This window comes from Lepisosteus oculatus, chromosome 26 (assembly GCF_040954835.1).
Source record: "Lepisosteus oculatus isolate fLepOcu1 chromosome 26, fLepOcu1.hap2, whole genome shotgun sequence".
Classification (NCBI taxonomy): Eukaryota; Metazoa; Chordata; class Actinopteri; order Semionotiformes; family Lepisosteidae; genus Lepisosteus; species Lepisosteus oculatus.
Window position 1 is genome coordinate 6,480,850 of NC_090721.1, and position 11,394 is coordinate 6,492,243.

Consider the following 11,394-nt stretch of genomic DNA (forward strand, 5'->3'; position numbering starts at 1 on the left):
TCATTACCCAGCTTGGAGTGGGGGGGGATTCTGACACACTTCACTGGAGAGATGATTTATCCTTGCAAAGGAGACTTTGTGTTCTTCAGGAGCACAAGAACTCCTCCCGGAACTGGAACATATGGGACTACAGTGCAGGAAAGCTTTGTGGTTATTCTAAGTAAAGGTGTGACAGATCCCCCCTAGCCTGCTTATGACACCCTCCTTCCTGGTTCTCTCCCTTAGTAACACACCCCACCCACACACACAGAACAACCAACACACTGCTACACACCCCTCTCAACACAGAGAAACACACACTCCAACAAACTCCTATCCCACAAACACACAACTCCCATACACACACCCCCATCACACACAGAAACGCACAGCCCCATAACACACAGAAACACACACCCCGACACACCCTCATCACACACAAAAACACATATTCCCCCACACACACCTTCATCACATATGGAAACACCCCACAGACACACCCCCATCAATCTCAGAAACACACAGTCCCATAACACACAAAAACACACACTCCCACACACCCTCATCACACACAGCCCCCAAACAAAGAATCACACACCCCCACACTCCCCAACAGACACATATCCCCACACCCCCAACTCACACCATCCATAAACATAGAAACACATAGAAATACACACAACCCCCAAACACAGAATCACACCTTCAACACACACACACCCCCCCAGTTCCCCTCCCCACAGAAACACACCCCCCCACATCCCCCAATTCAGACACACACCACACACAGAAACATCTCATACACACACTCAGAAAGACACACAGAGAAACAAACGTTGCCCTCTTTTACAGTCACTAAGCTAGCCTTGGATAACGTGAACTGGGATGTTTCAAAAGGCCACATTGAAGTTGCTTCAGAGAGCAGCTGATAACAAAGTCCCTGGTAGGCAGACAGTACAGTTTGAAGGCTTTTCTTTTTGGTTGTTGTTTTATTTTTACAGATAATTCTGTCTCCTTGTATGGGGAGACAGACCTTTCTAGTTTCACCTCAGACTAATGAACCACAGTGCTGTCTCGCGTGCCGCTTTTTGAAAAGTCTGGAGACCATGGTTTTTTAACCAGAGGGCATTTTTCTAAGCAGGATGTACCTCTTCGTTTATTGTTATAAAAGCCCCAGGTCTTAAAGTCTTTCCAGTGAACAGCTGCAGCTTCCACTACGTACTGCTCAGTGCAGGACAGCTCTGGACTGGAAAAACAAACTAATAAGAATAAAAATCAGTAAAACAAGGAGCTACCCTTGTAGCTAAAAGGGAGCTTTAACAGGATAACCAATCACAATAACCCTCACTCAAATGGAAATTAGGAGATTAAGACAGAGCAAGGCCAGGCAGCGAGTCTGACTGTGCTCACTTTCTACAGTAAACACTCCTCAAAAACATCTTTCATCCGAGCTCAAAAACAGCCACAATTCTCAACCACTAAGCCCGTCAGCCTGTGATAAAATTACTGTGGGCCCAACGAGAGCTGCGTGCACTTGTCTTCAGATCGGAGACTTCCTGTACTCAGAAGCCCACAAATTTCAATTCTTGTGTCACTCAGGAGTCAGTTGGTTTCCTAAGGGCTTGAAAAAAAAAAAACAAGGAAATTCCAGTGCCGTGGATGTAGGAACATTGTGTAAGACAGAATTATGAAAGCGCTGAGGCTGCATATTCAAACCATGTGTACGCAGGCAGTGGCTGTAATGATCTGAGCTGGAGGGGGCTGTTCGGAGCTGGGAGGCTGGGTGTTGGTTGGCTCTGCTGTTTATTGTCGGGAGTGGCATTCCAGCCCCACTGCTCGGAGGTGAAGAGCTGCCTGCCTGTCAGAGAAAAGAGGATGATGGGTCTGAAATGGCAGGGTGCCTGCAGTTCATCGAACAGAATGCTCCTGTCAATCCTTTTTAACCCCTCACGCCGCAGGCCATGTAACACATTCTGGATAGACAAGCCCGGGAGAATCTCAACTATTACGTGAGACAAGACGCGGTTTTCAGCCGCTGACGTGATTCTTTCTCTCCATTGTTCTCTCTTTCTAAATGATGGTGACACCCCCTCCTCCCCCACCCTTGTACACAGACGCGCGCACACTCCCGCTGAGTTCAGACCGTGGACTTTTTACAGTAATGCCAAGCGGTAAGAAAGCCGAAAGCTCCTTCACAACAAGAACAAAACAGTCCCTATCCACACCCCCTTACCCCTGTCTCACTGGCTCCACTCTCCCCTTATTTCATTAGGCCTGCTGGCCAAGATGTCACTTCTGGAGCAGGAGACACAAGGGGAGGTTTAGCCAAAGTGGCACAGTAAAACCTAATGTAGATTCTAATGCTGGTGTGCAGACCACCCGAGAAATACTGAATCACATATTTTATTTATGTGTGCTGGTTTCTGTTTATATGTAGAGCACTGTAAGGAACAAATCCATCAAAGGCTGCTTTTGCACTGCCCCACAGCTTCTTCTCCTCGACAGCCGAAGGCATGGATATGCATATAGAAAGATATCAACACACATACAGACAAGATAAACACATTTATAAAACACACAGAGCGCTACAGTATATGGACAAACACAAGTACCTTGCCTGCACAATCGCGCATGCTTGCACACAATGACAGACAAACCTTCATACACACATGCAGCACACAGCATTGAGCACACACAACCAAACAAGAGGAGCACCTCCTCACAAACCTGAAGCCCAATAGTGCACCCAGAACTACAGTGTTGAGTGTCAGTGCAGGGACTCTACAAACTAATACAACAGCGAATTATTCTGCTGAATCACTCCTCACCTCAGCCTCAGCCTACTGCTTGTCTGCACACTCTGAGGATAAATGACCCCTCTTGGGGCTTAATGAAGTATTTTGAATTGAATTGAACCCAAAGTACTGTAGGTACTGGATTAGTCAAACAAACGCATCCAGTTTACAGAACGTGGAGTGCAAACGTCTGCCATCTACTACTGTTTTGTTGTTGTTGTGTTTTGTGTCATTTTTGTTTGCACATTTTGAATCAATAGTTTTGTTTTCTTCCCTCATCACTTTTTTTCCAGCCGCATTTTGTAGGGCCATTTGACAGTTTAAAGTCGGCTCTCCGTGACCTTTTTCAGCCCTGTTTTCCGTTTTAATAGCAGTGAGCGCAGACAAGGAACACGGGCAGCTATAAAAGCCCCCAAATGATGTTCTGCCTTCAGTCCCAGAGGATCGAAAGCTGGTGAGTATTTAGGAGAGAAAGCAGTAGGGCACAGCCCCCTGAAGTGCTCACGTTGCTTACACAATCTCCAGTGTCTTTTTTAAAGCAGTCAGAACTCTGAGAATGCATAAAGCCGAAGTGATCGGTCTCTAAGCAGTAAGTTATAGTCTATTCCTAAAGAGTCTGAGACAGACCTTTACTGCTCATAGACCTTTGTTTCTGTGAGACAAACAACAGGGACGTGTAATATAGCTATGGTTAACATTATCACGGTAGTAAAAGATGAAAAACATCTGGGTGCTTTCGTGGTACCTAGTACAAAATCAGGACAGAGTTTAATCTGGACTAATAGTTTCTTGTTGCTGTGATAAAAAACATATGAATCAAATATTCAAAGAATACCCTTTTTTAACCTCTGCTTTTGAAATTAAACCAACTTTACAAGTGCACTAAATTAAGATTACCACAAGGGGGAGCTGGAGGATCTCCAAAGACAAGGCAGACCCCTAACCAGCAATTCCCAAATACCTAAGTAACGTGCAATATCTATCTTCCCGCACAAATAAACCCTTCTTGATTTAGTAAATCTGATGAGTATCATTCTTAAATTAAAACAATGCTATGTGGAGCTTAACTGTGTTCTTTATGTTTGCTTGCATATACTTCAGATTGTGAAATCTCACCTTTACACATGACTTTGGTAAGACTTCTGTAAGTGCAGGTTTTTAGTTCAAGAGGTCAGGGCCCTGCGCTACTAAAGGGCTCTCTGTGACTGAGCAGAAGGCTCTCCGGTGTTCCACAGCTTTCCATCAGGTGCTGTACCAGGTGACAGCATGTAGAAGAGAGCTAGAGAAAGTCTCCTTTGTCCAGGCCATCAGGAGGGGGAGGGAGGAAGGTGTGTGTGGGGGGGGAGGCATCTAATCTCATTATTTCCATCCAGCTAATCCCTGGCAAATGGAAGCAAGTGTCGGCTCCGTTGTCTCATTCCTGCAGGGCCCACAGGCACAGGACACAGAGCCACGGACAAGATCGCACCAGCCCGTCCAGGATGGACCAGACCATGCTGCTCAATGTTGAAGGAGTGAAGAAGACTATTCTACACGGAGGATCCTCCGAGCTGCCCAAATTCATCACTGGGACAAAGGTACCGTTCTGGTTCTCTCATTAAAGAAACATCTTCTGAAACATCCAGAGCTGGCTAGAGCAGGAACACATCTCGCCAGATCCTAGGTCCTACATAGCAGCTCTATGTACAGTACAGTAGCCACACAATCCAGACATTGATATCTGGGATCAAAAGCAATACATCATATGATTTCGATATCTGTTGTGGAATCTGTGTCTGTCGTGGAATCTGATTTTATTTTTTTAATTTTCTTCCGAGTTTATTTTATCAGGTTGTCAGTAGTAGTGGGCACCAGCTGAATTTTTTTGTGACCTATTTTCATTTTACAGTAAAAAAAAGAAGAATGTTCATCCCCTGCGCTGAACTTTTTGCACAGGGATCACATAAAAAAACTGCAGATCAGTCTTTTATTTGTTATACTTTCCATTGCAACGGTTTGCTACAGAGAAAATAACAGAATTATACAGCTTTTCCACAGCAACAGTATGCCATGTGGGCAGAGAGAGGAGAAGAAAACACAAAGTATCACTGGGAGAAAGGAAACCTCTGGTGGGGTCAGGGACCACTGGTTGCCCCACTCCAGCCAATGAGTCTGTTGTACAATAATAATCAATCACGAATCTCTTGTAATGACCAGGCCATCACTACTCCAGACAAATCCATATTTCAGATTGCTTACCTGTTATATCACTCCATAAATGTTTCCAAAGAACATTGTAATTGATGAAGAATCTCTGCAACATCAAACCTGGGATCCTGCTGTCCTGGGTCTGTCGTCAGTGTTTTCTGAAATACAGTGAAAAGACAAGTGCGCTAGTCAGAAAAAGAAAGGTGTTAGATGCACCTGAAGTCAATGAAAGGCATATCTATCTCTCAAAAGCACCATATTTTTTGTCCCCTAAATACATGTTCTGAATGCAAGACTAAGCTTAAATGTGTGGAAAACACTACGAATCTGGTGCCATGGGAATGAGATCCATTTCCATGGAAAATGTGATAGGCTATGAAATAAGCTTTTTTGTGACATTTATTTTACTTAAGCAGAGGTCCTCTGTTGAATTCCTTAGTGGCCAGCTTTCTCACTTTTTTGTAAAAAGAGGTTCAATGGTTCATTGCTCAGTCAGGGGTTCACAGTTCATCCAGTGTGCCTCTCCATTGCCTTGTTGTAGGTGACCTTCCATTTCCGAACCCTGCTGTGTGACGATGACCGGACAGTGCTGGACGACAGTAAGAAGGTGGGGGTGCCCATGGAGATAGTGATTGGGAACATGTTCAAGCTGGAAATCTGGGAGACCCTCATTACCTCCATGAGGACAGAGGAAGTGGCTGAGTTCTGGTGTGACGTCATTGTGAGTAGCCCCCACTGGCCTCTCTTGAACAAGTCCTGGGTACAACGTGTCTCCTACCGATTGTCTACTACCGCCTGTAGAAGAAAAAAGGACACAGTCATGTCATGATCTCTGATCCTTGAAGACTTGCTGTTCTGGACTCTGCATCTACCCTAGGATTAGATATGACAAATTTAAAATGATTCTAAAGATGAGGGAAAAATGTTTCAAACTCCGTGGTTCTTGGAGAACATGATACAACAAAGAAGAAGTATTATGCACTTGAATACAGGGATGCATGTGTGTGACAGTGTAGAATGTAAATCTACTACATTATTGACAATTTATGTCATTTTCCACTTAGGAGCAAACAGTAAGGCCGTTTGTGTGTTAACTTCCAATCTCATATGCGATACTGTTTAATAATTGCAATATTAGTTTCTCTTAGAAGAGAGCTGCTGCTTTTCTTTTGTATTACAGTTCTGCACTGACACTTATTAGATCAGCGGGCCAGGAAATTTCTAATAGTTTTAATGGATTTTTAACAAAATAGTCAATACTTCAGAGCACACGTGCTGCAACTAAAGTAACACCATTCTACCAGTTTGTCTTCCAGACTGTGATTAGTATACTGAACATTACAGTACATAAGACAAACATCTGACACTCAGGCGTAGAACCACAGCATTTTAGCAAAATGCCACATTTTGTGCCTTCAGGACCATGTAGAAAAGGACTTTTAATAAAAGTATTACTAAATATTGAAGCTAGCCTTTGTTAGTGCGAAGCTATGCTTCTTTAATTTATGGGCTCCCCCAGTCACAGAACATCGGTTTGCTTTAGCAATTACACCCATCAAGATGAGATTCCTTATGTCAGTTCAGGAATCTCATGCCTTTTATCAGTTTGGTTTTTCCCTTGAGGGAAATCATAGCATTTTTCTACTATCTCAAAGAAAAAGATCCTTTAATGTTTGGGTGATTTGTTTTTGTTTTTTTTTTGGGGGGGGGGGGGGCTTTAGATGCAGATTTCTAACTATTCAATTGAAGTGTTTCTATTTATCACAAGCATTTACTATTTAAACAAACCCCACAAGAGAGGTGTGGGTTTTTTTCACTTGTGTCCTGCAGCTCAACACTCGGGTTCTTCTTAAACTCTGGAACATAGGTGCACTTCTATGCCCCAGAGCACAAAGAGTTAAAGCTTTGTGTGGCGCAGTTTTAATCTGAAGCAATCACACCTGTTTAAATCGCCTGCCATTAGTGCTGTGTCATCAACTCCCTCACTTAACAAGATTAGAGGCAGGAGGTTTAAACAGGCTCTTGAGGCCAATGTGAATACATTTCACATGGGAGCACAGATAGTCCGGCAACTGACAGGATTTGAAACATATATTCCCAGGATATGATTTGCTTTTTGCAGTTAGGCGTAAGGGCCCTGATGTCCTCGAGGCAGTTACCTTTGGGTTGTGAAACTATAGTGAGCTCATCTAAGCAGTGTAAAAACAAATGCATGAATGCATGAGCTTCAGAGGTGCTCCTGTATTTCTCAGCAGTGTATCCTGACATGAGACGGCATTTTGCTGTCCATAACAGATTAATTTTTATTTGAAAAAGGGACAGATTCACACCCTTTTCTTTTTGCTTCCTACAAAAATTCCCCTCTTGGAGGAGGAGAAAGGCGTCTCTCCCAGGTTTGTCCCCCGCCTTTCTTCTCCTCCTCAGATTAATCACTAGAGTGGATTAATATCCGTTGGCAATGAGGGAAACTGTGGGCACCACTCCCTACAGCAGGACAGGCTGGATCTGGCTTGGTACATGGTGACAGGCTGTATTTCTGTGGGCTACAGTGCCTCTTGTCTCCTGTCCCCCCCAGCACACAGGTCTGTACCCCATTGTTGCCAAGAGCCTGCGACGCATTGCAGAAGGGAAGGACCCTGTAGACTGGCACATCCACACTTGTGGTATGGCCAACATGTTCGCCTACCACAGCTTGGGCTACCCAGATCTGGACGAGCTGCAGAAGGAGCCCCAGCCCCTGATATTTGTCTTGGAGCTGGTCAAGGTGAGATGCACACCCCCAGCTCAACTTTATAGGACACTAATACATATTACCAGCACCTAAACTTTAATATAGTGCCTTACACTGTATATAAAACATACACTTTCTGTAGAGGAGTGAAATAGATCAGATAAAGTATAACAGTTTTCTATGCTGTCAAAATAAGGGATTTAGATGGGAAATCTACAAGGATTCAAGTCATAGCCATGATTACAAAATCTGGATTATCATAGTATACATTCTGGCAGCTCTTCTGATGTGTCTCATTAATTTGGCTCTGAGAACAAGAGACATTTCTTTACCCAGGGGGTTGTGGGATTGTGGATCAAGCTAAAGTACCCAGCAATATTGCTGAAGTTGATATCCTGGGTTCCTTCCAAAAACAGCTGGATGAGATCATTGGATCAATAAGCTAATAACAAAATCAGTCAGATGGTCCAAATAGGATTCTCTCATTCGTAACCCTTCTTATGTTCTTATGATTTGATTCCCTACCTGAGGCTTTGGGAGTTATACGACAGTAGCTGTTTGGTCAGTGCTCCATCACATTACCAACCCGCCCCACCATTCTACTTTCCCCATGTTGGTGCTGTATTCCAGGTGGAGCAGCCCAGTGAGTACAACAGAGAGTCCTGGGCTCTGAATGACGAGGAGAGGCTGAAGGCAGTACCCCTTCTCCATGGACAGGGGAACAAGCTCTTCAAACAGGGGCGATATGAGGACGCAACCAACAAGTACAAAGAAGCTATTATCTGCCTCAGAAATATACAGACCAAGGTAAAATGCCATGGACATCAGTGTAGTGCACATAAATAGGCGCTTTCCAGCTCATCATTGTATATGCAGATTTGTCCTCAGTTGACATACTGTAAATGGGGCAGCAGTGTGGAGCAGATGTTCTTCACTCTTAACTGGGTTTGGGTTCAAATCCTAACATGTGGAACTAATGTTGTACCTATGAGCCAGGTACCAGTAAAACACTTGGTTATATAAGTGGGTGCAAATGTAAGTAGCTTTGTGTTGACCGTCAATGTCTTTTAGAGCAGGGAGAATGTGAACTTTCTGCACATCGTGCTGACGAGATCAGTCTCATGGGTGTCTGCTTCTGTGAGAGCGCAGAGAGATCGTGTTTCATCATAGAGAGATGAGGACGTGTCAGTGAGAGCTCAGTAATGCTACAGCAACACTCTCCAGAGCAACTTTCATTGCTTTATCTTTTTGTATTGAGTATGACAAGTCTTCCAGGACTTTGTGGATTAGGAAATCAAAGACATCAATGAGGCATTTTTTGGAAAGGTGGGACTACTGTGGACGCCTAACAATTTTCAGTCTCTTTCTCTGAAAGCCTATTTAGGGATACAGGCTAATAATTCTTATTGCTTCTATAGTGCCCTTAATTATGAACATCTCCATTTTGATTAATGAAGTAGTTCACCTAGGATGGCAAAATTCAGCTTTTGGTGCATTTGCAGTTTACCTCAAGAAATATTGAGTTTCCTCCAGATGGGCGGATGATGTAGGGAGTGGCTCCATGCTTCCACAGGAGAAAGGTTGGGAGGCACCCTGGCTGAAGCTGGAAAAGATGGCCAACACACTCATTCTCAACTACTGCCAGTGCCTGCTCCGCATGGAGGAGTACTATGAGGTGCTGGAGCACACGACTGACATCATCAACCATCACCCGGGTGAGGCCAGCTCCACACAACCTCCCCTGACCAGGGCAGGATGCGCATAACCAGGTCCACAGCTGATGGTTTTTCCATTGACTTTATGGAAACAGGAACATGTTTCTGCTACTTTAACAGCCAATGGAAACATACAGTACAATCAGTGATTTAAAACCTGGACTGTGTTATATACTGTACTCTTTGTCTTCAGTAAATATTATAGTTACAGATACTTGCTAAGTGACAGAGAACGTGCAAGGAATTTGCTCATGTCGCAGATAATCATTCAGATCACAACCTCCTCCACATCCAAACAATACATTAAACTACAAACAGGTTTATTGCACGATTTCATAGACTCAATTTAATAAGCTCTGTCACGGCAGAATTGGCATGACTGCAGGATAAAGAAATTCATTATTACGCAGGGCACTGACAGCGTCTCTCTCCCTGACAGGGGTGAAGAAAGCCTACTACATCCGGGCTAAGGCACACGTGGAGGTGTGGAACGAGCAGGAGGCCAAGGCTGACTTCCAGAAGGTCCTGGATCTGGACCCCAGCATGGCGAAGACAGTGAGGAAGGAGCTGATGATCCTGCACATGCGGATGGAGGAGAAGAGGGAGGAGGACAGACTCAAGTACAAAGGCATGTTCTGAACCACAGCAACGAAGCTGCACGGCCCTTTCAAGGCATCAGGCTGGCTCCAGGGCCCGCTTCTGCCTAATGTAAATGATCGAAAAGGAACGCCGCCTTTTACACAAACACTGTCGACCACTTTGGCTTCACTGATCTTCTGACTGTTCATAACAGTGTCAGATGTTTTACCAGATGACGACAGTATTAAAATATATCCTGGATAAGGGCATGCACAAAGAAAATAAATACATACAGTAAAAAAAAAACATTGCGTATTTTTTCTCATCTCTTGGAATATCAGATATGTGCAAGATTCTGTGTTTAGCTCATACAGTAAATGTGTTCTTTCTGTTGGTCCAAGTCAGTGCCACATCAGTTACAACCGTCAGTACAGACATCGCCATATACTGTACACATTTCCAGGCACCTGTGCTTCAGCCTGTTCCAAGGGACTTTGCTCTGCTCTGCTGGGACATTATTGTTCCTCTATATTGGTTCTTTTTGCAGCCAACAATCACCTTCAATAATGTTCCATGAATTCAGTAATAAAGCTAAAATAATTCAGTTAATAGCTAAGACATTTTGCAGTTCTTCAGAGATCAATAGGGCCACCAGGGTATGAGCTTCACACTGCTCTTGCCCAGCAGTGTGGTGCAGTGGCTAGAGTTGGGGTCGTACCTGGGAGGTTATGGGTTCAAATCCCAAGTGAGACACAGCTGTTGTATCCTTGAGCAAGGTACCTCACCTGAATTACTCTAACAAAATACCCAGCTATATACAGTAGATGAGTTAAAATGTTAGATAAAAATGTTAGTCAAGTTGAGTAATATTAATAACTAGACCAACACAAAAAACAGTATTTATTGACAGTGTCATTTCAATCTAAGCTCTTAAGAGCTGTTCAGAGAGAAATAAGGCTGTTCTGTTCACTGAATTCCTGTACAAAAAAACTGCATCGGATTATTTCTGAAACCAAAATACGAGTGCATAAAGGAGTCTAATAAAGGTGCAATAAAGTTGATCGTGGAAATTACTTACTGTCAGCAAAGGAAGAGCTCAGCTGGAAGAACAGAAAACTCACAAGCTGAGAATTGGAACCTTGCCATGGCTGCAGATTAATTATAATGAATTAACAGATTAACTGTAGACATTTTCTGATACGATAGTCTTGCTGTGAACTAGCTTTTGAAAAATGCAACAGAAATACCCGCACCTTCCCTGTAATGCAGAAGGGCATTCTGTGTACAAATTGTGTATTTCTCAAAGAAAAGGGGCTTTCACTTGAAGTGTGTCTGATCTTAATACTTTTTTATGGAACTTAATCTGACCCCAGCTGCGGGGGTTTAACGCTGAATTTCCTGAGAGTGA

General features: G+C 43.7%; 1 protein-coding gene across 3 annotated transcripts in view; it reads left to right on the forward strand.

Annotated features, from left to right (window-relative positions):
- aipl1 (aryl hydrocarbon receptor interacting protein-like 1) overlaps positions 1 to 10,060 on the forward strand; it is a 40,019-nt gene extending 29,959 nt beyond the window's left edge. For 2 of the 3 annotated variants that reach the window (XM_006640880.3, XM_015367795.2), the window contains exons 3-9: positions 3,146 to 3,228; positions 4,201 to 4,351; positions 5,503 to 5,682; positions 7,537 to 7,725; positions 8,323 to 8,499; positions 9,266 to 9,407; positions 9,847 to 10,060. In XM_006640880.3, the coding sequence (XP_006640943.2) occupies positions 3,191 to 3,228; positions 4,201 to 4,351; positions 5,503 to 5,682; positions 7,537 to 7,725; positions 8,323 to 8,499; positions 9,266 to 9,407; positions 9,847 to 10,046 (1,077 nt within the window). In that variant the 5' untranslated portion in view covers positions 3,146 to 3,190 and the 3' untranslated portion in view covers positions 10,047 to 10,060. Of the gene's footprint in view, positions 1 to 3,145; positions 3,229 to 3,993; positions 4,103 to 4,200; positions 4,352 to 5,502; positions 5,683 to 7,536; positions 7,726 to 8,322; positions 8,500 to 9,265; positions 9,408 to 9,846 lie in introns of those variants that run through there. The other variant, XM_069184174.1, reaches the window with a different exon arrangement.
- The last annotated feature ends 1,334 nt before the right edge of the window (positions 10,061 to 11,394 follow it).